Genomic DNA, 27,974 nt, shown 5'->3' with positions numbered 1-27,974 from the left:
CCAGTGACTGGAACTGACAGTTCCAGCAACCAACACCAGTCCAACAAAACCCAAACTTCGCAATGTGCTTGGTCATACTTCTTTTAAATCATTCCTTAAGTGCATAAGTGGCTTCTACATCCATAACCACACTTACTTCAAAATTAGTCCTGAAACTTCTTCTGCAGGTTTATGCTCCCAGTTTATTGGCATCTCCTGACAGTGAATAAGCCTGCTGTTAAACAACATGTCAATATAAAAACCAGCTGCCCTATTTTCTCTCACCTTTGAAGGCCCACAGTTAAAAAAAAATTAAAAACACAGACTTAAAGCTATACCATGTATTTGTAAATAAAATAACTTGACAGAACAAGATTACAAAGTATGAAATGAGCCCTTTCAGAATGTTTTAACTACAAGAGAAGTCAACGTTCAGTCCATTCTGTAAAGTTTTAAACAAGTATCACTGAGAAATAGGATATTTCCATAAAACACATTTTTTAATGCTTTTTAAAAAAGCTTGGACCATATACAACAATTTCAGATGAAAAATTCCACACACACGCATTGGTTTGGTTACAGCTTCAGGGGTCAGTGCAGCACAGTGCAAGTTTCATTCACAGATAAAAAGATATATGAAGTAGGATACAAGTACATTCTCAAAATACAGGATGTGATCTAACTCTCAGAAACCCTTTTCCCACCACCAAAAGGTGCTGAAAAGCAAAACATATGGAAACCAAGGGGAAAGTACACAAGGAGATGGACTCTTTAATAAGACAAGTTAATATTTGACAGTTTAAGAAAGAGGAAACAATGGGATAAGGAAGAAAATGATTGTTAGTCATTGGAAAGTATGTATGAGAGAGGTTTGGACTTTGATTCTATAGAAAAACTGAAGCTAGCAAGTCTCCACTCCCAAAATAGAAATACCAAAAGGTACAAAAAGTAAGCACTATTAACGCAAAATGCCTTCTCAGAACAGCCCATTTTCCCTGCTGCAGGGTCACCACTCCCTCATCTTTCAAGGAAAAAGTATATGCAACTCTTTATTATCACTAGTCTTTAAACATATACAATCTGGCAATTTTACAGAATCTTCCTGGTCCCAAGTCTGTATCAAAGTGTTTTTCCCTTTGTGTATTTATTTCCAAGTAGAGCAAATACTCTTCAGTGCTTCTAAAGAAAGCCTTATTTGGAGAAATTGCCTAGGCTAAAAATACTGATGCAATTTTCACCTGAAGCAATGTCTTGCAAAGTATGAATGTAGAGTGCCTCTCTATAGATGCTAAGTGCATCTTTAGCTACCAGAAATCTTATGGAGGGATACAGCTCTGAAGTACTCTGCTAAATTTTATAACAAAACAAGACTGACACTTTCAGCATACAGAATGGGAGACTAGTGCAACATGCAGCATTGATTGTTTATTCAATAAATACTTAACCCAATTATTGCCAACCAAGGCAAACAGTGCAGAAATTGTCATTTATAGATACAAAGGTTTAACACTTTTTTGTATAAAGTCAGTTGCTACTATATCCATACAACTATTTCAAAGAGGTTTTTCTGCTTCAAAATTGAGGTTATCATTCTAAAAATACAGAAATTTATATTTGGGGGTTTAACATGTCTTTTCAAGTGTAAATTCTGCATTTATAAGGGAACATGACAGTTCTGTATTCAAGAAATTAAAGTGAACACTATGATAGAGACATTTTCTGCACTGACAATTTCATGGTAGTCCTTAGATACATCTTTCTTGGTCCTGGGTATACATTTAAAATGAAGTTGCATCTCACATTTATCCTGAGGTCAGCTGTGTAAAAAGGAAAGCTAGTTTTACAAGGATACTTGCAGGCTTCTTGTTCAAAATATGAGGTTATTTTTAAACAAGCCAATAAAACTCCTGGGGGAAAGAAAAAACCCAGTACTCTCACCAGTGTTTTAAGAAAAAAAATTAGTGACATCTTTGGGAATTACTTCTAAAAATATGTAGGCTAGCACACCCAAATGCTGTATCACCCAACTAAAATTTCTGTATGCATTTACCAAATTTAAAACTTAGAAACTGTTCTGAAAATAAAGTATATAAATCCCCATGAAGAATCTCCCTAAGTTTCTCATCTCAAGATCCCAACCTACAACACAACTTCTGCAAGGAGAAAGTTGCTGAAGCCTGTGAGAATCTGCAGAGTCTTCAGGCCTGCCTGCACAGGTGAGGACGTACCATTTGGGACTCCATCATCCACTACAGGGTGCAGTTATGACCTTGTCAAAGCTCCACTTTGAACACAGCAGTTATTTTCAATAGCACCAACAATCTCTCAGATACCAGCATTTAGGCAAATACAGACATAAAATAGGGTTTGTTTCTTCCTGAATCAGCACAATTGGTACAAGGCACTGCTTGGCATAGGAAGTCATAAGTAACAGCAAAACAAGAGTTTCCAAGTTTTGTGACATTTAGGTTTGTGCATTGGATGACCTTGTAATTAATTATATACCATGGCTAGAAAAATAAGACAGTCTACAGGATTAACAAAAACATCACCATCCCGTGCATGCTCACAGTTTTCCTCCCTTGTTCTGAAAAAATCCCACATAACATACCAATGTGAAACACTAGAAAGTATGGGTTGTTAAATTAAGAAAGTACATTCCATTCTCCAATCTTCCACAAAAGTCTAACCTAGACACAACTCAAGTAAATGAAGTTGGAAAATATTCTAATAACATTTGCACCAGTCTATCCCTGCAGAGGAGGAAAAAAAACCAACTATTGTCTAGAGAATTCATAGATTGAGGCACATTGCAGTTGAAGATATTCAGGCATATTTCATGGCTAGAACAGGATTTCTCTGAGGAATCTCACTACAGACTTCCCCAAAAGCAGCTCCATATGGTTTGAAACACAACTTGCAACACATGAAAAAACATTTGGTCCTTAATCGCTACTGTCTTCATCATCATCATCATCAGATACATCATTTAGAGACGACTTAGGTGACTGGCTGTAGGAGTCTGACCTAGTGGACTGACAAGCAGTCATCTCCCCCGTAGAAAGAAGATCATAGCAGAAGTCGCAGATTCTCACTGGCTTGGAAGACTGGCTCGGGAGCAGGAACCTCTTTTCCGAGCAAGGCCCGCACACGACAAAGCCGCACTTGCGGCAGTGGTGACGACGGTTGACAGGCGTAAACTTGGCTTTCTGACAGCGCATGCACACGCTGGCTTCCGAGTCCGGTACCCACACAGCTGCGTGTTCATTGCTAGGGGTCTTCCCACTTTTGGAAAGCAAATCAGAAACACACTTATTTATGTGGTTCATCCACTCCGACTTCTCTGTAGCAGTGGCAGCATAAACTGCAAAAGACTTTGTTGGTGTCTTGATAAGCCACCCATTCCGTAAGTCTCCCTCATCCTGGATGGAATCAATAGTGACGTTTTCCAGTGGGATTATGTGCTGTTTGTTGTACTTCTTCTTCTGGATGACAATGTTACCATAAACAAGAATGTCATTGAACAGGAAGAACTGCCTTGCTTTGGGCTTCTTCCTACACAGTTTTGTTAGGACTCCCTCTCCAATCAGAACACGGCCAGGAATAGTCAGGGGTTGACCAGCTGCTCCAAAGCAGTTTTCCACTATACTTATTCTTCTAGTATTTGCCTCGCTGTTTGCCAAGCGATCCACCATCTTTCACAAGTATCCTAAAATCAGAAAAAAAAGTTTGTTATTAGAAGAGGACTGAATTCAACAGCAAGCAGCCTTCCTCAAGGAAGGTACCAACCCCACATTTCTTAAAATATCTAACAGGACATGCTGGCTGAGAGGCATTGACTTGGGCTAGATTTAAGTAAGTATTAACACCTAAGAATTTTTAGCAACCGATTAGTCTTTTTTCCAAAAGTAATAATGTTCTATGCAGCTGACAGCTATCTTTATCACACAAGACAGCACCTACAGCATTGCATTTGGGAGCCTCCAACAACAAACTAGTTCCTCTCTAGTAAGGCTACTGCATCCTGGTTTAATGCTCATATTTCTCTGTATATCCTCCTGCACCTACTCCAGATAGCAACAGGAAGCATCACCATCCATCATTTCAAATTCTAATGCTATAAAAACATCGAGTTAACTGAGCAGCCTGGAGATCCACATTAGTTTTAACACAACAAACAAATTATATAATTGCTGTTCACATAGGAAACCACACACCCCACGCTAGCTCACTACTGCTCATTTTTTCCAGTATGTAAACCTCAAATCATGGGCCAAAACCATGAATCTACCTGCTGGAAACATTTTGTACAGGCCACAGCCTGCATGCCCCACTACACCTGCTTTCATGGCAAACTCTTGAGCCAGGAACAGGGAGTGAGTCATGGCTGGTGGCTCATCACCTGCTTGCTGCTGCCTTCATTTTGCAGGAGTCCCACAGCCCCTCCCTCCTCACCTACATGAACCAATCTGCATCTATCACATTCAGGCAACCTACACAGAGGATAAGCCACAGAGCTCACAATTGCTCCTGAGAAACACTAAGTGACCTGCATGAGCTCAAAGTTTAAAAAAGATTACTTTTTATTTCAGGAACTGCTCATGAACTGTATGCTCCAATTTTAGATGAAAGCCCCACCTTGTTGTTCCCCAAGTAGAAAATAAGATTTTTTTTCTTGTGTGAGATAGCTAAGGCATCCAACAGGGAACTAAAATTAAGAAGTCACTATAGAGATTCATACCTTGACAAACCATTCTTTAGCCTCTTTTGCCCCAGATTCCCAAGCAGAAGTCTGGCAAAGGCAAATCCTGCCAGCCTAATCCAGATCTGCTCCCTTCAAATCCCTTGTGAGTACAGCCATGAACCTGAACTGTTGTGCTTGATGGAGCAGTGAGACATCTGGCAGAGGCAAGTGCTATGGACAGAGTTTTTCTCAGCACGCAGAAGATGCTCCCCCATGCCTCGCACAGGGCTGATGCTCTCAACACCCCTTGCTACAGCCATGGCTTTGAATGGTGAAGAAGAGCAGAGCAGCAAATACTCCAGTGCCTTCTACCTGTGCTTCACAACATGATCCCAGGTTGGAAAGTCCTCTACATCACCTACTTCTTCTTTAATCTGCATTTCCTGCCATCAATACAGCCTCAGCCTACAACCAAGAGGAAACTGGGTTGAAACAAGGCTCAGATTTGATGCAGACTCCATCGCTCTGCTACAACCTGATCCAGGCAATCTTCCTCCTATGAATCAAAGCACAGATACTTCCTTACAAATTAGGGATGAAACATCTCACCAGGCCTCATCTAAATAAGTATGTTACCTGTGAACACACAGATTTTATTCTCAATTACTGCTTTTAAAGTGTAATTAGTTTCACACTCAAGTAGTTTGACAAGTCAGCTTGCACAGATACAACTACCTTTTTTAAGCTCTGCACACATTATCTTGTATCAAAGTCTGACACTCAAGACAGAAAAACCTCTAAAAGTTATTTCTCAGCACTGTTTTTGAATTTTCTTTACATGTGTCACAGCATTAGTTACAATGCATGAGTATTGTGTTAACTGGTTTCATGGTTAAGAGAATTATAAACCCACCAAATACAAAACAATTTTGATCTGCAGAAGGTGAAGACAAAATACAAACTGCCAAGTAAAAAGCAGTAAGAAGGGAATGGAAAATAAACTAGGAGCCTTTGTATGCGTACTTGCTGCTGTCCTAGGCTCCAAAATCAAATTCAGGTGCCTGAATGCTGAAGCCCAGGATCTGGAATGACAGTTAATTGCCATTAACTGCCAAATAACCATTCCCATTTAACAACATAAGAGAAATCAACAGCCTTTGCAGACATTAAAACGGAACCAACAGCCCTTCAGACTTAAAAAGCAAGGCCTCAGTCACAGGGTCAGTCTAAAGTTCTCTATGAAGTGGGAAAGGACATCTGTCATCAGAATGCAAAGTGGACAGCCCAGAAAATACATTTTTCTGCAGGTACAAATCAATATGCACCATTCATGAACTTACACTTTTATACAAATTATCTACAAGTTACAGCAAGTTAAATGCCTTCGGTAGCCCACAGGGGGGAACACTACTCCCACCCCACCCCCACAAACACAACCATATTGATGGGTTTCAGTGAAGCAAGCTCTTGGTGTGAAGTCACAGCCACCTGTACGAAGCAGTCGCTGCTCCACAGCTCCAACTCAGCCACTGCACTACCCACAAATAAACTGCTAACTCAGTTCAAGGCCACTGCAAAAGCTTTCAAAATACAAGTCACTGTGAGAAGAAAACAAGAGCAGAAAAAAATCTAAAGGTTTTAATTAACTGTTCCCTAGGACAATTTAAGAGAAAACAACTCCAACCAAAATCATTTAATAATCATCATGGCTTGAAATCAAGAGATGCGGCTCCAGAATTTGTGCTGAAGACTATTTTGAGCTTGTTGTGAAAATAATCCCTAACTGGACCTTAAGCAAGAATCCTGGGAAAGTTAAGGACTATTACGAAAGACAAGATAAATTGCATCTCTTCTAGATTGAAACTTTTTTCTGTGATGGATAAACATTACCACCTGCCAGCCTCAAGGCCATAAATACCAGAGACTGCTGCTGCCAATTCCACCTTTCCAAGGCATTATTTGTATTTTCCCTCATTAAGAGATTGTACTTTTTAGAATAAGCATTCAGATATTTTTCCCTTGAGTTTTTAAAGAACTAAAAATTAAAAATCCATCTGAAATCCTATGCACACTAATGCTCATACACTTTCACTAGCCTTTTCTAAGAAAGGAAGTAAGTTCAGAAACGGATGGAAAACTACCTAAAATACATCCTGATTACAAATAATCATGAAACGTGACCAAAATAGACCAGAAATACAAGAGAAGACATCCCTAACTGACAGGAGCTAAAGTTACAAGAAGTGCAACTCTTCCCCTCATGAGCACAGTGACCAAGGAGATTTAAATATTGTCTGGACACACAAAGGAACTTTTAACCCCAAGATGTCACAGTCCAAAAGCAAAGTTATCAATTACCAGTCTTTAAAAATTACAATTTTGTCTTAAAGCATATTCAGATCTCTTGTAAGAGATAGCAGATCATCATGCCCTGGAACTGGGTGGCAATATCCTCCTCTCTTCCAGCTAAAACTTATTGTGAAGTTTCTACTGCTGGCCACCATGAGAAGCAGACACTGGATTACTGCCCTGAAGAGGCAAGATCTCAAGATCTGAGCAAACAAAGTGATTCCTGATGGATGGCAAACTGCTGAAAACATGCCCAAATCCTTCCTCAAGCAAGTGAGGAATAAACCAGGCTTCAAAATAAAAAGTTAGACAGCCCTACTTAAGGGGAGAGTGTCTTACACATAGTCTCAGTTTATGGATACTGTGAAATCATTCAGACTTCTATCATATGTGACTAATTTCTCACTTCTGGCACACAAACTCCTAAACTCCTAGAAGTCCTGAGGCCTTTATGCAGGGTAGATCCATTTGTGATGGACTGATGGTCCTCACAGACACCAGATTCATGTGTTCAGACGGCAGCACAATACTAGCTGCTCATCAAAACATTACAAAACCCGCCCCCAAACAAACCGAAAGAACACAAACAGGTCACTTTGTAAGAAAAGTAGCTACAAAGAGCTGCTTCATAAGCAGGGTTTAGCAGCCTTTCCAAATAAATCTCAACTCTCAAAATGCTGCAGCATCTTCTGTTTGTCCCTCTCACACACACACTCTTAGTACCTTTCATGATGAAAATACTGGGCAAAGGCTTTCATTTCCATAGCATAATATGCTATTTAAAGGTGACAAAATATTTCAGGACACAGAAAGCCCCAACTCTTCTACAATATAAAGAACTGGTTTTGACATTTAAGTTATTCCCCCTTTTATTCACAAGAAGCTTCTAGAGAAAGAACAATTCTGTTATCAAGATAAAGATCTTCTTGCTCCTCTATTTCAGTCCAGTTTTACACTTGGATCCTGTTGATGAGAACAACCACCTTCAATGTGATCAAACAATAGACTGAAATTTTTGAAGAACTAACAAGTTATCCAGTTACCTAAAACACAATCCACGCTGAGGAAGTCATGCACTTACTACAGTTATTAACATTCCAAACTACTGCAGCAGGAAAATAATTCTATTAGGGTTGCTGTGCACTGACAAGTCACTTTCCACATAATTTTTATTTCCTGCCACTGTATCCTGGAGACCAAACCAATGATCTCCCAGCACTCAATGCTTCTACAGATCTCATTTAAAATAGAATGTTTATTTTATATGTTAGCTCTGCTTGTGATAGTGGCCAGACTAAACTGCACAGAATTGCTGCAGCTGAGGACAGACATAAGGAATCAACCAAAAATAATGCAACCCTGACTAACATAGTTACACCCAATTCACTACCAGTACATTAGCACTGTAGCAGTTAGCATTAGCACCATAAGCAGAACCACAAATAACAAAGGTGCTGGAGGGGAGAAATGTGATGAAAAAGCTGTCATGGCACAGTGATGCAGACTGAATACAGCTCAGCACAAAAACATTTCCTCACCCCAGCTCAGTGCATGCTACCACCACAACCAGCACTCCCTTCAGGCTGTTGGACAGGCACAGAGGGTGTGCAGGAGAGAGACACAACCCAAATTCCCAAGTTTCTCCAGCAAGACAGCAGAACTGGCAGTGTTCCATTACTTCTGTCTTGGGCAAGAACAAATCAAGTCCAGTGTACAGTCCCTGCTAACAAATGTTAATTAATAAGCATCTAATTTTAGCATTCTTTTTCTTCAACACTCCTTCAAGGGAGAAAAATATTACTGGTCTTGTTATAACTGTCAGTTCATCTATCATCATCTTTGCAATTAGCTATTAGAGGCTGTTAACAACTACATTTAACACACTGCATTAATACAAACCAGGCAGTCTGTATTTCTCAGAGCCATGGTATCAGGACACAGGCAGTTTATCCACTCCTATGAATACTCATAGTTAAGGTGACAGCTTTAAAGAAAAAGAAGCATATTTAAGCTGCTGCAAAAAGCACAAGAGCTCAGAACTAATCACAAAGAGGCCCATCCAGTCCTAAAACTACAGCAGGATCCTGGATGTTTCAAAGCCAGATTCAGTAACACAAGTCCAATAAAAAAGTGTCACTAACCACACCATCAGAATGGCCAAGCGAAATCTAGATAGATATGGGTGCACTGAAGCAAATGTAGGGAATAGAAAAGGGTCAGAAAGGGAGGAGTACAAAAAGGAATAAAGACAGAAAAGGCAGAAACAGCAGATCTATATCAAAGCATGCTATACCTTGCCACCCAATAAACTTCTAAATAATTATCCAGTTGTCACAGAGAGCCCTTGTTCTCACACCTGCACATACATAGCAACTATGCTATACCACATACATTCAAATTAACCAATTCTCCTTCTTACCTAAGGGTAACATACATGCTTCATAAAAGTTTCTAAGTCTATTAATAGCAGGCAAAAGTTTTATCATGTTTGACTCCCCAACTTGAAGGTTCCAAATACAACAGAAATTTCAAACAGAAATTCATTTTGCTTCATTATACTTTAATCACACAACTTAAACATATAGGAAAGGTACAGAAGAACAACAAACAAATTTTGCGAGACAGAAACAAGTAAATTGTAAACCAAAGACAGACAAGAACTATTTGCAGACCAGAAATCTAATGTGCATTAAATTACTGTTTTGTAAGATGACTCATTATATGGATCCACAGAGGAAAATATCACACTCTTCCTAAAAGGAGTTCATCAGGCAGAATCAGTCATTTAGGTACATGGAAGTATTTTAGTAAAAAGTTTCAAGTAATCATTATATATTATATTATCACTTCAGACTCATACAATTTTCCTCTTGCAGTTTACCTATGCAAGGAAGACAGGCTAATTTGAGTTATAGTTGCATAAACACCAACAATTAAGGTACTCAGAACCATCATACATCCCTCACTTAAAGTTCTGTCTGAAACAGTAATATCACTACTTTTTGTGGACAAACTTCCAGCTATAAAGGCATCTCAGTACTGTAAAACAGTATGGTGACCTCTATCAATAGTATATATATTACTCTTAAGAGCAACATTTGACATTTTGCACTACTGTCAGGTAAAACACAAGTGTAAATTTCTGAAGTGCAATCTGTTTAAGGAAACTTATCCATGTTTAATGCACTGAAAATAGTTTTAGTGTGGAAAATTGCTGAACTAAAAACATGCACAGCAGATCTGATACAAGTGAGAAGACAAATCACTGTGTTTTAAATCTTACTTCAGCCTCACTAGTTACACCTCCTACCCTGCATCCTTCAGTACATCCAGAGAAGGATGATATTGATGCTTGTCCTGACTGGCAAAATTACATTTTCTATGGACTTGGATCTCATCAGCTGTAATCAGAATCCAATGCACAAGCCACCTTTATGGTCCTTGACAGTTAGGGCAAATAACAACAGCTGGATTAAACATAATATAAAAAGAGGCATTTCATTAAACTTTATTTCTATAATTAAGCATGTAAAATAAAATACTGAGGAAAATTAGGCATTAAGTATCCATCAACCCATTTTTAATGTATTAGTATTTCATTCAATTATCTACAGTTACATAAATACATCTGTAACAATTAACTGATGGCTTTTTTAGTATTAATTATATATTTGCATTATTCACCAGTTTCTTTTTATTAAATAGCATAAAGACCAATCTGTGCATAAAGTCAAATAAAAAAAATTTCACCTACAAAAATATTATGTTGATAGGAGATATGAGTATGACAAATATTTTCTAAAGGTCTTATCACTGCTAAAAGCTGACATGACAGCAACAACTAAATGCCTGTCCTGTGCTGGAGCTAGGTGGATGCTATTTAAAACATAAGGCAACTGTCACTTAAAGAGAAATACAGCCTTCTAACAAGCAGTTCTCTTAATGATTCTCTTCAAAAAAGTATTCTCCAAATTGTTGTATTTAACAATCTTGCTATCATTATCATAACCAGCTGGTAAGAATATAGAGGATAATCCTGATAAAATATCAAAGATGTATCAAGTACAACAAAAAGCTTCATTGCAATACTGAAAAGAAAGAAGAGCAGAGATATTAAAGAGACTTTATCAAGGTAAGAGATGATAGCAGGAAATGAGGCAATAAGATCCCTCTGAACTTCAGCATAGTCTTTATCCAGATAATAATTTCTGAATGACCTGGTTAATGACTGCAGTGTTCAGAAAGGTACTGATAGTGGTACAGAAACTTTGACTTGATTTACAGACAAAAAAACAACCAAATAACCTCTTCCTTATGGCAATGTAAGCTGTTGAATCTTCAAACCATTTCCCACACTCTTAATAAATACTGGTATTTAATAAAGGCAAAAAAGCTGCAAGATAAAACACTAGAAAAGATGATGGCAACACTAAGGCTTCTTCAGATTACAGATGCAAAGATGCTTGCAACATTTTATTCTGAACACTATAAAGAAACAGTGTAAGCAGCAATCAGTAGCACGCTGGCAGGAAAGAGGGTGCTACTGTGGACCTCTCCCAAGTCTCATTTTATAATTCTCATGATTTTTAGGATTTTCTATATAAATGCATTTTTTTTCTTCCCGCCATGAAGACACATCTTCCTGTATTGTGCAAGCCTGTGGAGCAATGGCTCCAGTGTGGGGAAACACAGATTAGCTAACTCACCCACTTACTGGTATATCCAGTATGACCCAGCAATCTTAACCCTTCATTTGTCTCAACCTGTTGGCCAATGGTGTGGCATCAACCGCAGAAACCATGCCGGAAATATGGTAACAGCAACCACATTACTTCATACTGTGCAGCCTGTGAACACTCTGCCTTGACAAAACTTTAGAAACCTTCAGATTATTTCTGAGACCAGCATACAGTCATGTCCAACTACATCATGAAAGTCATGAAAGCAAATCCATCCATTTGTCTGGTTGGATGTTATCATAAACCTGTAATTACTATAATGATCCAAATGACAGTTCATACAAACTATAATTAACTGTTTTGTTTTTAACTTCTGCACATGACTGTCACAAAGCAAATCCCACTAAAATTCTTCTTGAAAGTACAGTGTAGAAATTTTTGTTTTAACTGGCTGACATAGTTTAGTAATTCTTTCTGCAAATTACAGTTAATTTTTGTATAATCTATTTTCTATCTTACAAGCAAGGACTGCTCTTTCACTTCAGTTGACCAGTTGTGTAATAATTGCTCATATAATGTAAATAATTCTAAATGCATAACAACAAAAAACCTCACCTTATTATCAATCATGCATGGCAAATGCATCGCTTTTCAAGTTTGCATTACCCAAATAAGTTGGGGATTCCTGAGTTAAGACTGCCTAGAAATGCCAATTCTATCTTCAGGACAGAGATAATTTCTAGGGAGATCTTTCAAGATGTATGACCTTATAGTCCCTGTCCCACTCAGAAGCTCATTTGGGTACAGAAAGCTATTTTTAGCAAAAGACTATTTATTTTTGCCAAGCAGCATATGTATTAGCATAGTAAGAGCAGAGCAACGCTGTTTTACTATCCAGGTTACTCTGCTGAACAATTACCACACTCCTTGAGCTGCTGAATGCAGGCAAAACTGTCTAAGTTCTGCACATTAGCTGCTCACAAGGTTTGGTATTTAACACCATAAACCTCAGCTGGAAATAGAACACCAACTTAAACTGCTTGTAAACAGAAAGTCCAACTCCCACATCCAGAGTTAGAATTCTAAGTAATCATAGAGGAGACACAAAGAAAATAAAGGCACGCGGAAGAGGGCTGTCCCACCAGACATGTCTGGCCTGTTTTAAACCTGCCCTGCACGAAGGATGAGAAGAACCACCTTGGCCACAAGGCCACGTGCAGGAATAGCAGCACCCCTGCTGCAAGCAAGAAACATGTGGCACCCATGAAAGAAACAGAGAATTACTGCATTAAGAGCTGCTCCCACTATCTTCTCCTGCTTGGAGAAAACATGAAAGGAGGAACATTCTTGTAAGAGGTCCAACTTTTTAATGAAATGCAAGCAGTACTGAAGGGTTTGTACCACAGGGAAGTACATGATCAGGAGGCCTCAATGCGCTCCTAGACCAATTGGTAGGGGTTGTATTTCCCTTCTGTCCCCTGCAGCACAGCAAGTCATCCCTGAATGCCTCTTAAGGGAGAAGATACCTCACTGCAGAAGTCCAGGAGGAACATTCTTGTAAGATGTCCAACTTTTTAATTAAGTCAGCTGCTTATTACCACTGTCAGGCTTCTATTTACAATAAACCATGGTAGCTGGTACTGTTTTTGTTTTCTGGCATGATAGAGACAGAGCTGCTGCTGGGAAGAAACACATAATTCTCCATCCCCCACCTGGTAGTCAGGGGTTGGAGCAAACAGAGCAGCTATCTAAACTACCTTCTCTGTGTCCTTACCCAGCTCTTGATAAGCTGAGCATTTTCCAAGCACCTACACAGGCTTACTTGCTTTGAGCAGCACTTCGAGAGCTGAGATGCTGCCACATTTAGATGAAGAAATTCTTAACACTGTCCAAGATGTGAAAGAGGAGGTTGCTAGCACAACCATGTGAAATAGCTAGAATTAAAGGAATTATTATAAAAGTAACCAACCAAAAATATACACCAAAAAACCCCAAACCACAGCACACAGCAAAAAACCCTGAAGGCTTGAATTTTCTTGGATCAGGCAGGTCTGATCCACCATGAATAATGCTCAACTTTAACAAACTCATCTCTCAAAGCACAGAAAGCAAGATCCGCGCAACTACAGGCACAGCAAATACTTGCAGCTGTCAGCATCCTAAAACAATGATAAGCGAAAAGCCTGATATTTTGTATACCAAAAAGTTATGTATTAATAAGCTACGTGACACAAGTGTGCCATTTAAAATTAATTAACAAACAACTGACTAAAAAAGTCCAGTATTCAGATCAAGTTTTTGTTGTCATGGGAAAACACCTTTGTATTTTGACTTGCCATTTAGGAGCACTAAATGTGGTTTACCTTAACTTCTGGTGCTAGCAAACTGCATCTTTCATCTTAACCAAAGCACTGGGGACATACACCAGAGTATAGTTTCAAAATCAATTTCCACAGAGCTGAAGTTCCAAAAAGCTGAAATTTGTTCTGAAGTTTTCCACAGTTCTAAGTGGATAAAAGACATCAGACAACAGATCAACACTTTTGAAATGTGCCTGAAGAGTCAAGGGCAGAGGACAGCAGCCTGGGATCCTGCTCCACCTCAAGAAGCTCCAGGAGACACAAACCCCATCTGCTGGGTTGGTGCCTAAAAGATCACTTGACCAGGCAGCTACACCAAACACTGGGATGTATTTTTCTGTTTACAATTTAATGTTTCCCTACTCCAACTGTTTAGCTGTTTGGAGAGTCTCTCCCACAAAATGTTACTCTCCAGATTGGCAGCAGGGACTCACCCCTCCCTTCCAGGCTGCCTGGACAGGCTCCGGGTGTGCCCCTCCCATCCGATACACTGCTTTTCAAGGAACAGCTGAACTGGTGATAGCCCACTTCGGCAGCACCGGGCCACATATCTGGACAGCTGGGCTAGCAAATTACTTGACAGATATACACACTTAATATTAAATGGACATTGGGTGAGTGACATTAAAAAAAACCCAAAAAAACAGTCAAAAAGACCTGACCAATTTCTGAGTAAGCCAGATCCTACTTCAGCTTTATCAACCCAGCATAACAAAGAGAACACGCTGCATTAACATTTTAAATTTTAGAAAAGACCTATTTAAATTCTTTTGAGGAGGGGACACAGCATCATTAGTATAGAAAAACACAGATGCAGATGCAGCTGTTCTACAAGAACTATTGCCAAATCCATCTTGCAAGCAATTTTCCGAAACCAGATTGGCTGTGTGGTTTGTTGTTGTTATGGATTATTACAGCACACATGGAGGTAACTTGTTAATGGCTACCCAGACCGTCTCACGGTCAATGTGAAAAAGAGGATTTGGTTTCCAGTGACTGAAATAAACTGTATTTTTCAGCATGCTTCTGACAGCAACTTTAACTGACAAGTACAGAACATTTACAGAAAGATCGTTATGCATCTGTAAGACACAGACAATTCAAAATAGCACCTCCTGGATCTCAGGGCACCTGCTTGTTTCAGCACCTGAGAGCTACCAGACCAGCTACATATTCCAAAGACCTTTATCAGATTCACAGAATTTATTTTTCCTTTTTTTTTCCCACAAATGCAAACCTGTGACACACCAGCCTGTTCAGTGGCTCACATATTTTTATTAGGCACAGGTACTTAAACAAGATAGTGTTTTAAAAAAAAAAGTTTTCTCTTTTAGGTTTTCTTCAGTTCACTTCCATTACCATTATGAGAGAAGTTACTGACTTCACTAACAGTCTACCAAGGACTAGAGGACAGGTAATAATTCACAGCATGACCACACTAGAGAGAGTTACCAAGTAGTCAGAGCCATTAATTTTCTACAAAGTACTGCAATACAAAAGGACTTCCACTTTTAGCAAGCCAAGTTTTAAAAGAGAGCAAAGTTTTCCCATGGAGTCTCACAATTTACAAGCACAGCAACATAACATCATTGCTATTTCATTTTTATTATATCAATTTTTTTCATCTGCATGTGTTCTTTGAATCCTGTTATAGGAAAAGAACTTGCACAACAAAAAGGTTTCTTTTATGAGCTCAGTCATTTTAAGCGTTTCCACAAAACTAAACAAGACAAGCCAAGTAACAACACTCAACCTTCTCTTCTCTGAGCAGGTCCAATCACCTCAACTTTCTCCTGGTCCTGACCTACCTAAGCTAAGAAATTTCTGCTTTAAGAGGTAACCCTAATAATATATTATACTGTAGAAATACCTTCAGGAGGCCAGGCAGCTGATCACTGACCTAACAGGATCAGAAAAAACACTGCTGGAGCACATTTTCAATATTACAGTAGGAAAAACAGAACATAGAGACATACTGAACTCTTTCAAATTCTTCACTGCTTAATTAAAAAAGCTCCAAGTAACTTCTACCACTAGTTCACCAGCAAGAACGGACTAAGGACAAGTACAACTGCTTGCAGGGAATCCTTTTCCTACTACTTAAAACAACTGAAACAAGTTGCCCAAATTGGTACCAAAAATGGCTCACACCCCAGTAACCATGTGCAGAGCTGGCACTGGGACATCCCAGAGGTGCAGGCAGCCAAAACACAGCTTAGGGCTTAGAATCAAACTACATGTGATCTTCAGAAAGCTTGACAACACTGAAGTGCTGCAATCATGGACCTGTCAATGCTGATCCCCAGCCGTATTTAAAATATATTTATCCAGCATTACTTAAAAACATGTAAGCCAATATGGCAAGGGTTGAATTCTCTTTCTGAGCAAGGGACATAAGACCTTTCTTACGTCAATGCCTTACGCTACCTGGTGACACATGGATGAATGATGAAGGTCTAGAACACCAACATCTGACAGCTATTAATAAAAGCCAAAAGGAAAGCTATAACAATGATACCATAAATAAAATTAGTCAATCTTCAATGTAACCAGCTTTTCAAACATAACCTGTGTGTTAAAAGGGCAGTTCACTTGCCTCAACGCTGTTAACCTAGATCAGAGACAGGAGTAGAGAGGGAACTAATCACTGTCACACACAGCTTTCAGAACAGAAGTACACTGAAAATCACTCTCAGAAGTTTTACATTATCAAGTATTGACAGCTAAGGCAGGAGAAATTTAAAGCAGGAGGAGAAGGGTTAAAACAAGGAGTTATTTCCTGAAAGAACCCCTTAATCACAGCAGCTTACTGTAGGTGATGGCCTTCCTGGGAAATGCATTCACTGGCCCTTTTCCCTTTCACTGCTTGTCAGATGTGTTTGATTTATTTTAGTTACATGAAAGCAACTGGAGTACAGACTATATAGAGGACAATTGGAAAACTGCACAAAGGTTTGCACTGAAGTTAACCTGCACAAGGAAGATGCTGACAACCTGAACTGCTGCATGTATGGTACACTGTTAATTTGGTTAGCAAATTGTGTACACTTTAGAAATGCAGATGTTAAAGAACATGCTGTAACTTTTCCTTCTTCAGAAGGCATACTAAGCGCTTAAAAGCAAAACAGTTACCTCTAGATTATATACTGGAAGCATAAGAAGCACTTAAAGAAAGCTAAAGATGCTGATACAAAAATCATATTTATCACTATTTAGCAGCTCCCTGTTTGAATCAGTAAAATTTCTCAAGAGATTGCCTCTCCACACAGTAACTAACTACTTGCATATCATCTTATTACATTCACCCACATTCTTACAACCCCCATTACACTGGGGATTGGAGGGCAGGGTGATGCAGCAACAACATTCCTGTATTTGAAATCCTTAACTTTCAACTGTTTTTTTTTTCTTCTTTTACAGTCTGACAAATGCCAAAATCCTGCTACATTACATACACAATACGCTTAACACTGTTTTACTGTAAAATAAAACGATGCAAAGAGAAAAAACAGAAAATCACTCCCACATTATTTTTAAAGTCCTAAGATTATTTACATTAATAAGCTAAAAAAACCAACCAAATGAACAAAAAAAATTATTATGTCCAAAGAAGCAGTACTCTTACCTATGAATGCAACTAAAGTCAACATGTGTGCATTTTTGACTGTGTAGCATTAAAGTGGCAGGCTGTACTCTTCTGTTCAGTAACACTTCTGCACAAAAAAATTTATTTTCATAAAAGGAGAATATTTGTCCCATGTCATGGTTTGACCTTCAGTGGTCACTCCAAGCAACAGTATCCAAACCTGACCACTGATTGGTTTGACCCCAACTACTTGAGAAAATTCACTTCCCTGTCAAACCACGACACTTACAAGTCTCAATCAAGCCACTTCTCATGACTCTTTTATTTCAACTGGACTACTCTTGCAGCCCTGAATTTGCAGGACTCTACTTGCTAACATAATCATATCTTACAGTTCACAACAACAATAAAATAATCTTTAGTAAACATATTCTACCACACCTATCTATAGAGTAGTTTTTCACCTGCCTCAACTATAGAAACAAGTCCTCCAATGAATCATGAAGACAAAAGTTATCCTACAACAGCAAACTTGGCACTTGCTGGATTAGGGAGAAAGTTTTAAATACGTTTTTCTATTTCAGAAATCCATATTTGCCTGTATGTATTCTCTTTTGGAATATCATACTTTTATCCAAATACTGAATTAATTCAGGAAAGTAGTAAAACATACATATATAAGCATGATCTGTAACTTACAAAAACCCCAAAAATTAAATGGAAAAAAGTAAGCTTGAATATGAACACAGTTTGAAATAAGTCACAAACGTACTTTTACCATTTGAAGCTGTAAAGAATAAGGTTTCATTTCCTAGTACAAAATCAAAAATTTTTATTTTTACCTATCATCATCTAAGAATCATATTAGTTGTTAGTACTGGGATTGCCTTATTTGACACCACCCATTAATAAGTGCACTTTAAGAACAAAAACTGGCATGCCATTAGTTTGCTAGGACACCACTTCCAACATTTTATTCTAACACACATTTTCAGAAAATGAGGTCTGCAAGTACTAAAAAATTCAACTCTTCCTTATCTATGTGCCATGCCTTGACCCTAAGCTTTCACTTAAACACCTCTAACCCTCTTTGGTGAAGACAAGCCACTAAAAATGCTCTAAGTGTATGAAACCAGTGCTTGTATTCTGCCATAACTGCTCTCACGGGGCTTTTGGCAATGCACTGTCACATTTTATGCCTCACCTGAAATTGCAGTTCCATCTGTTTACGGCTCTGAAACTATCCTGCGTCCACTAAGCACAACAGAGAAACTTAGAAGTCACCATACCTTTTGAGTATAGCAAACATTTTGCCAATGGTAATTTTTGTAAACTACAGGGCTTTAAGATACTATGGATAGATCCTTCTGTCACTCTGGGGACATGTCTAATTACTATGGTTAAAGCTCAGCCCTTGATTTAAGGGTAACAGAACAAAGCTCTAGCTGAAAAAATATTTCATCACTGCATCTAATGAAAACTTGCTTTTCAGGTGAAAAGATGTTGTATTCCACAGAATACAACAGAGGAAACTGAATCAGCTTCTCCAACTAAAAATTTCTACATAAGTTTTCATTTAGTTTTTAAGGGACTTCCTCTATGTGGGTTTGTATGTAGAGCAAAACTCAGACACATCAAACAGCACACAGCTGATTTGCATTCAGAAGGAAGAATTTGGGACTCAGGCATACAACACTTCACTTTCACTGTTGTTTTCAACAAAACTGGTGGCACTAAAACTCTTGGAAATGTATTATTTAAGAAACTGAGCTAATATAAAAGGTATTTTACAACACTGGGATTCCTATTACCCACTGGGATTAGTCAACAGTTTTTAGATTAGAGGCTAAAAGCAAGAGCACTGCCTTCTGTGCTAAAGAACCGATTCCATTCTGCATGCTGATGACTGCACACAAAGCAATTAATCTGCAGGATCTCAGCACCGATTACACTGCTGTCTTTAAATACTTCCCTTCTTTCAGATGAGCATCCCTAAAATAATTCAATATACAAGTATCAGAACTTAAGATCTGGATATTTAAGTTCTCCTTATTTCAGGAGAGAAAGAGGAATTTGCAGTCTCAGTTCTGAAACAGACTCCTGTGTTGTGGGTCTGGTTTATAGAGTCACTTTGCCTACTGTATTAACCTCATCTGACCTTAAGCTGTTAGGCACATTGAATCTTCAGATAGAGTGTTTCTCAAATAAGCACCAACCCTTTCAGAAACTCTTAGCACAGCCTGAGGACAGCCTGAATTAGAACTTAATGATGCTTCTGGAACCATTTGCATCAATTCAGCCAAAAGACGACTCCTGATCTCTGGTTAAGGATATAAAAGGTCCTTTTGGTTATCAACAACCATTGCACTGATGCTTTATGTCAAAACTCGAGTTACAGCTATTTCCCTTAGCAGGGACAAAGCCGATGCCGGGACAAAGCCGATGCCAGGACGTGCTGCTCAGCAGAATCACCCATCATCTTCTTGCCGTGATGAGCAATTTTGCAAATTAATAAACACGGGTGCCTATGAACATAAGTATTTCGAATGAGGCGAGAGGAAAAACATGCAGCTATCTTTTCCCGAGCTACTTTCAGAAAACAGCTTATAAGCCATACGTTTCTCTGGCAGACCAGTTACATTCCCCGCAAAATAGGTGAACTTCATAGAGGAAAAAAAAAAAAAATAGCACCTTATGTTCACAGCCGCACGACTCGCGGTTCCGCTGTTTTTTCACAACAGTGTCAACACTTTTCAGGCGACTCGCTCCGAGATCGACACGGAGTTTCACCGGGCGAGCGAAGGGTCGGGGGGAGCGCGGCCCCGCCAGGCCGCCGGGGAGGAAGCGCCCTCCGCCCGCCCGTCCCGCCGCCTCAAGGCGCCTCGGCGGAGTCACGAGTCGAGGAGTTTCGGGCACTTACGTAACGCCGCGGGGCCGCCGCCGTTGTTGTTTCTCCCCTTTCCCGAAGACGAACTCGTTTCCGAGACACCCCAACTCTCTCAGTGCCCTGGGACAAGCCAGCACCCGCCGCCGTCGCTTCCTTCCCCAAGTCCTGCCCGCCCCGCCGCCTCCCTCCCTGCCGGCGGGACGCGGCGCTGCCCCAGCCCCGCGGCGGGACAGCGGAGCCCAGCGCCGCCTCCCACCGGGGCGCTCCTTCCCCCCCAGGCAGCCCCCGGTTCCCAACATGGCCGCGGGAGAGCGGCCGGAGTCCTGGCGGAGAAGGGCTCCGCGAGGAAAGTTTCTCTCTCGCCCCCCGGCCGGCCCCGACTCAAGCCGATTCCCGACCGCCCAGAACGCGGCCGGACAGCGCTGCTCACCCGGTACACCCCGCTCCAGCCGCCGCCTGCCCTATTCGCCGCACGGCCGCGGTCATACACCCCGCGCCGGGGGACGGGCTCCGCGACACCGCCCGGCGGGGCGGGGCCGCCGCCATCTTGGGCGGGAAGGAACAGAGCCTGGGCTCCGAGGTGCCCGGAGAGCCGCCCTGAGCGGGGAGGGAGGGCCGGGGCGGCTCGGCCGATCCCGACCCACGAGTGGCACCTCGTGGAAGCGGGACACTGCAGGCACGAGACCTGCCTCGTGGGGTTTTTTTAAGAGAAGTCCTTTGTGGACGATCGCGGGTCTGTGTTCGCGCCTGTGGCTCTAAGTATGCTCGCCCAGAGGTAATTCAGGATAGGCACGTTTTTAAGCGCTTCTCTCTACGCAGCACACAGAAGGGAATTAGTAACATGTTTCAGTCTGAAGAGTTGCTGGTCAGCCTAGAGAAACTATGGCAGAAGGGCTCCCACCAGAAACACTATCAACACAAGGAGCCCCTTCCACCTTCTGTGTCAGAATTTTTTGTGTGTACACATCGAGTCATCCAGAGCAGTATTTTCCAAATCTAGCCGGCTGCTCGGCAACTCACCTGATCCTCCAGGATTTCCAGCCGTTGATGGATGCTGTCAGAGGGGAAGGGTGGCTGGGAAGGTTCTGAAGAGTACAGCACCATTAACTTCGATGGTGTTGCTCTGATGCCAAGCTCTGCGCTAGAAAATGGCCCAATGGGTGGTTTTTTTTGGTTTTTGGTTTTTTTTTTGGTTTTTTTTTTTGTTTTTTTGTTTTTGTTTTTTTTAACATGCTATATGGTAGTTTCATTTTTCAAATTTCACATTATTGAGCAATAATATGGTTGGCTTTTCTGCAGATTAAAAATAGGTAGTGGGGCTTTCCAGTAGAAATCATGAAACTGCTGAACTTTCTGACTTTCAGCTGAATTTTCTATTGCAGCTGAGACAGGGACAGAGATAGGCAAGAGCCACATCACTGAGCTGGGTTTCTCCTGCTGTGGAAGAGGCACACAGGAGAGGGAATAGGGAGCAGGACGTGGAGGTCCGAGCACCCTACAGCACGACAATCTGGTCTCCCACTTCTCCCTCAACTCCATCCAGTGTGTCAGCCTGAGCTGTCATGTAATTACTCTTAATGCACTGATTTATATAAGGTGTGGGCCAAGCCGTTTAACATGAGTTTTTTGGAAACAGGTGCTTGTGGCTTAAGCCACAAATCTCAGATTGTGTGCAGCAGGGTGTGTTTGGCCGGTGCTTCATGTGTAAAGAATTCGGTCACAGACAATATTTAAATTGGCCACAGGTGTCTTCATTTTGCAGCTGCCAGTTGCACAGAGCTCTTCATGCCAGAGGATCTTTTATGTATGGGCTGGAATGGTTCTTGTGAACCAAAAAGAAAATTGCTGTGAACCTTTCTCTTTGTATTGTAAACTTCTGTAGATTTAACTTGTTGTCTAAATCAATTTTCTTGGCATCAGAAGCAGCTTTGTGGGTAATTAACTTTTCTTTCATGCTTACAAATAATTTTATAACACCCAGTCGAGTTAAGATGCAGCAGGAAGTTGGATACAGGCGAAGTGAAGCAGTCCTAGTGTTTCTGCCTGTGTGTCTGTGTTTTAATTCTCTTCATGAAGTGCAAACTGACATTGTTTTCTGAAAGGTTTACAAAGTGTAACTAACAGCAGTGAGATGTTTTTCCTACCATGTGTAGTCATGGAAAATCAGCACAAGACCTTAACTTGGGTTAAGAGAATAAGTAACCTCTTGTCTGAGGAAGGCTGGGAACTAAATGTGACAATGTTATCATGCAAAGCAACTTCAGTGCTGTGAAAGCCTGCCATAATTTTTTTCTGTTAACTTCCTATATCTTCAGAATTCTTTTTTTACTCTGTTTAGCAAGAGTGGAAAATAAATATGAAAATGGTTTGTTTGCAAATCCGCAAACACTTCTTCCTAAGTATCTATAAAAAAATAAACACTTGACCTAATTTTTAAGTAGTTTTGAAAAACTTGGCTAAGTGCCAGTAATTCTTGCTTTGTGTTCACTATATTGAAATGTCATACAGATCATGTGTGTCAGTTTCAATGGGGGTTTTTTGTATTTATCTATCTTTGCTCTTACATGTGAAATTTGTATCTTAGTACTGCAGAAGCAATCTTGTAAAAAACTGGCTGTACAGAGAAGATCCATAGAAGGCAAAGGATGAGAAAGGATGGGAGATCATGAGGTGTTCTACTGGAAGAAGTAGACACTAATTTATTTTACTATTTCACATAGAGTGATTATTTAATCGTAATTTTAATTTAGCTGAAAAAAAAATTATTCCAAAGCATAGTGTAGTCTAAAATGACATTTATTTTTGCTCTCTAATTATAATCTTACTGTCAGTTATGCCAGAGCTGTGCTTTAAGGGTGGAGGAAATGTCTTCTTCAAAAAATATGAAAGCAGTGATATGCTGCAACACATGTCTTATACTGTGCTTCCTGAATTGCCTTATGATTTTTGAATGGACACTGTTTGCACACAGCTGTACCAGCGCTTGCATTTTCACTTCAAATCTTCACAGGGATCACATGAAAATTGAAGCGAATCTGTCTGGTGTTGAGCCAATGCAAACAGTTGTTTCAGTAAGGATTTTTACTTCATCATGTCAGTGAGACATTTACACTATTTATGAAAGCTTCCAATAATGGGCTGTCTACAACCCCCTTGGCTTACAGGTTTCTCTCAAGCAATTAAATTGCTGTGAAGCTTTCCTTTGTGCTGACATCGAAATTCTGATGGAACCTTATTGAGGTTGTAGCTTTCTTTAACATATAAAAATGCTCCAAAATTTTCAGCGCTGTTGAATGGGGTTTTTTTTAGCAGTAGTAAAAAGTAGGTTTAAGAAAATTAAAAAGTATTAAAAAAAAAAAAAACACATAAAAACTAGCATTTATGTAGGCTCAGAGACTTACTGTGAGGCGAGATTATCCTTTAAAAGTGTCGTACCTTTCAAAGATGGAGTTGAAGATTTTTTCCTTTAGAGTTTCACGTACAATGAATTACCTACTGGTAGTCAAATGTAGTGTGCTTCATGGAAGTCCACTTGTCTCTTCCACAGACTCTGGGGTTTTTTTTCAAATGCTCAAGCATCAGTTTTACAATCGATAGAACTTGCAATTAGAACCTTGCAGTCTTTGTTGTGCTTGGACTAAAATAAGAATCTGTCCACTTCTTACAGAGGAGTAACAGCTGAGTTCTGTTACAAAATGAAATTACTAGAGATTTAATTTTTAACATTATATATTCTTGGTCAGCAAAATTCAGTCATGTTATATTCAAAAAAATGCTTTGCTTTCAGTAACTTTAAAAAGTATTACAAACAATTAAAATATTTGTCTTTTGCTTCATTATGAAATGAAATTCATTTTGAAGCAGCAGCATCTTGGTTTTTCTAGCTGATGGAAATGCAGAAATGCAGAATACCTTCCCAGCTTTAGATTACTTCTTCATCACCTGCAAAGGGAGACCAAACCCAGAAATTTAAAGCTATTTAAGGGGCAATTAAATGCTTTATTCTCAAATCTTGTCTTTTGTGAAAACTAGAATGAATATGCAGAACTGGTGATTTCTGAGTTTTCCTGGTCTCAGCTTCTGCACTGGAAGTTTGTTTGGCTCCACTGTGTTGCAACCACCCCTGTTGGTATGTCACAGCTTTTGGATGTGTCCTTCTGGGATGTTACTATCTTTTCTCAATATTTTGTACATAAACATTATCCTCTTTATTAATGTAATTTGCTGCCTTGTTGAATTGTGTAGGAGCCCTTTTTGACTTTTCTCACACTTTAGCTGTTACCGCTGTGTTTGTTATCCATGAAGTGTTTTGCTGAGGAGAGCAGAGGTGTGTTGTTTAGGGATGGGGGTTATAATAGGCACTTTTCCATTATGATGTTTTCTTGTGTGATTTTTTTTTTTTTTTCAATTGCAGAGACTTACTGTTCTATGGTACACCAGAGACTGGAAAGACTCTGGTAGCTTGTGCAGTTGCTAATGAATGTAGCCAGGGTGATGGGGGAGTAATCTTTTTAATGAGAAATGGTGTCAACTGCCTGAGTGAATGGGTAGGAGAATGTGAATGACAGTTTTATTTATTATTTGAGTAGATAAGATTGAAATGTGCCATATGTTCTGAGTTGTAACTAATTTTCTGTGGTCAAGAAGAAATTCTTTTTCATGTTTTGTCAGGTCCTTCCACTGAAATGGGACTGTCAGTGTTTGCTTTTCCAGTGGGGTTTTGGGGGTCTGAAATCTTGGGATGTATTGGGAAATATTAATAATGCAAACAAGAAAATTTTGCAAAGCACCACCATCCCCCTCAAAAAAAACCCCAAACTAAACAGTTCCAGTGCTCTTGTAACCATAATGTTTTTCATGTATTTTCCCTTTCAAACAGAGATGTTTTCCTGATGTCAGTGTTCCTGTGTTTTCATTGTAGGCCTACCAGATGTAACCTTCAATTGTTTTCCTGGATGAGATCGATGCTCTTGCTCCCATATGTGCCAGTAAACAAGACCAGGTTCATAGGTGGGACATGTCTTGTCATCAAGACATGTCCCAAGACATGTCATCAAGAAGACTACAACCTATTTAACTTGCTGTGACACCTTCATTGAACCTGACAAGTAGTAATTCAGTGCTAGTGAATTTCAGATGATTTTTAAATGAGAATTGAAAACAATTCACGAAGCTTGAAATCAGCCCAAGCTCTGTATTATCTTGTCTGTATTTAATGTCTTAAAATGAGTCTTTTGCAAATCAGCATCTTTTCATTAAAAGCTTGTCCTTTTTGAGGGATCGGTGGAAATGGTTATGTGGAACTGAAGAAAATTTACTAAACCAGTGAATGAAAATCGTATTTTTCTGTTAGCTCAGTTGTTGGAACACTTCTGGCACTAATGGATGGCTTTGACAGCAGAAAGGTTGTGATAATCAGATCCCATTCTGGCAGAGCCATTTCAAGATGGAGGATGACACTCATGGAGGAGCACCACGTTGCAATTACTTGGTTTTGGGTCCGTTCTTGCTTGCTCAAACTCATTGCAGAAATCAGAAGCAATTTAATTGTCCCACACTCCTCAGTGCCTCCTGCTGCACACCCTATTCCGGCAGCGGTGCCATACAGGACTTCCTGCTGAGCCCCACTGTTGTGTCTTCCAGGAGCTCACCTGCAACTGCAAATTTTCTTCAACTTCTGGATTTCTCATTCCCACAATTTCTTCCATAAAGAAGATCTGCACTCACCCCAGCTTTCCCACACCAGCACTCTGTGTCTCTTGGGACTCAGTGCCTGCTCCAGGGGGCAAGCCTGGAGTAACAAGGGTGGTCTGAGTCAGGGGGTGTCCCTGCAGCCTCCTCATGGCTCCAGTCCTATCCTGTCATGTTCAGGCAGCACATGAGAGGACACTAGACTGAAACTAGCACTAGAAGCTGGAAATTAGATCAAGGTGCTCCAGCCCCAGCTGTCCCTGGACCGGGACAATTCCTGTCCTCCCTGTCCACAAGAAGAGACAGTGCATGGTGTTAAAAAACCACTATGGAATGGTCCTGGAATGACTGGGAGAGACTGAAGGCAACCAGGGAGACACAAGGTGACATAGGAGCTTCTCCAAGGATGTTGATTCCAACCCAGGGACCCTGGAATCCCATGCTACATTCCAACCTACTGCCCCATATACACACCCCTTTGGGGGCCATACCCTGGCAAGCTCATCCCAGTACCCTGTGCCTGCTGAGCCAGCATTCCTGAGACCCCCCACTCAACCAGCACTGTTCCACCACTGTGTCCCTGCCTTAATCAGTAAATGCTGGACTGATGCCAGAGGGATGTGTGTTTCCTGAGTGTCCCCATGCACTGGCTCTGTGTCCTTTGGTGTCGAGTCCAGTCAGAACACACCTATGTCTTGATGGGTTTGTGTCTCCTATGGATCTGCATGTTCAAAACTAGGACATATCTCCAGGGATGGAAGGACTGATGAATGAGAAACTGAGTAACTTTTAAATCATCTGTCATTCTGTAAAGTGACAAGATTTCACCTGTTGATCATATTTCTCTTTTTCTTTGCTCTTCTTCTGTTTTTTCCCCATGTTTGTGGTTTTAGCTCTTTTCCAGTTCTTTTCCATTTCCAATGCTTTGCTGTCTGTGCTGCTGCTGCTTTTTCTTTCTCTTTTTCTTGCTGCCTTGACTTTCCAGCACTGGCACTGCTAATCTGCCTTCCAGCTTGACTCTGCAAAGGCTGAGGCTACATTTATCTGCACGCACAAAATAAATTACATTAATTCAAACAGTCACCCTTTCCCTGTTTTTTTCTTTTCCTCCCAAATTTGCTCTGGGTTCTTTTTCTGCCTCTGCATATGCTTACACCAAAACTTCTTTCAGCTGCTGACATAACGCCTGACAACACGTGAAAGGTTCTGCTTGAAGGCAGGACAGCTGCTGCTTTGTGTGTGTAAAGCACACCAGAAGGGTCAGTCTGCTTCCACTCCCTGATCTACCAGACCTATTGATGGATTTCAACTGGTGTATACTGGCCCCTACTGGTACCTGACACCCATTTTTACTGTTTATTGTCCAAATCTGCATGCTCACTGCACTGTGTGTTACTGGTGATGACTCTGACTGATCAGAATACTGACAATAGAAATGTTACAGAAGCTCAAGAGGAAGACTTCAGCGTTTGTGTGTCTTTTATATTTCCAATCTGCAGATTTGCTCACTGAAAAGCTCCCTTTGTCTTTTCAGCAGAGAGGGATGATTGGAGGAAACACTGTTCCATTACCTGTCAATAATTAGAGCCATTGTTGATAAATTAGTTTTTAGCCAAACTAAGGAAGTGAACATGGGTGAACACGATCTGGAATTGAGAGCATGAAGTTCAGTAGTGCCAGAAATGTTCAACAGTGCCAGAAGTTTCTGGTGCACAACAATACTGTCTGGTTTGGGGATTTCACTGGTGAAATCTTTGAA

At 40.3% G+C, this 27,974-nt stretch overlaps 1 protein-coding gene and 1 long non-coding RNA gene across 7 annotated transcripts; one reads left to right on the top strand and one right to left on the bottom strand.

Annotated features, from left to right (window-relative positions):
* Positions 1–305: 305 nt before the first annotated feature.
* PLEKHF2 (pleckstrin homology and FYVE domain containing 2) lies at positions 306–21,294 on the bottom strand. 6 transcript variants are annotated; one of them, XM_053951680.1, is made up of 2 exons: positions 20,955–21,294; positions 306–3,688 (listed from the first exon to the last, which is right to left on the bottom strand). In XM_053951680.1, the coding sequence occupies exon 2, from the start codon at positions 3,672–3,674 to the stop codon at positions 2,925–2,927; it is 750 nt and encodes a 249-aa protein (XP_053807655.1). In that variant the 5' UTR covers positions 3,675–3,688; positions 20,955–21,294; the 3' UTR covers positions 306–2,924. The 6 variants fall into 6 exon arrangements, with proteins under 6 accessions (XP_053807655.1, XP_053807646.1, XP_053807637.1 ...); XM_053951671.1 differs by lacking the exon at positions 20,955–21,294 and adding an exon at positions 20,558–20,952; XM_053951662.1 differs by lacking the exon at positions 20,955–21,294 and adding an exon at positions 20,329–20,386.
* On the top strand, positions 20,600–27,296 carry LOC128792857 (uncharacterized). The gene is made up of 2 exons (XR_008432580.1): positions 20,600–20,686; positions 25,446–27,296. It is a non-coding gene; the product is annotated as an uncharacterized LOC128792857 (long non-coding RNA).
* Positions 27,297–27,974: the final 678 nt, after the last annotated feature.

This window comes from Vidua chalybeata, chromosome 1 (genome assembly GCF_026979565.1).
Source record: "Vidua chalybeata isolate OUT-0048 chromosome 1, bVidCha1 merged haplotype, whole genome shotgun sequence".
NCBI classification, from domain to species: domain Eukaryota; kingdom Metazoa; phylum Chordata; class Aves; order Passeriformes; family Viduidae; genus Vidua; species Vidua chalybeata.
The sequence above is the reverse complement of the archived record's forward strand: the minus strand, read 5'-3'. Positions and strand labels throughout refer to the sequence as shown.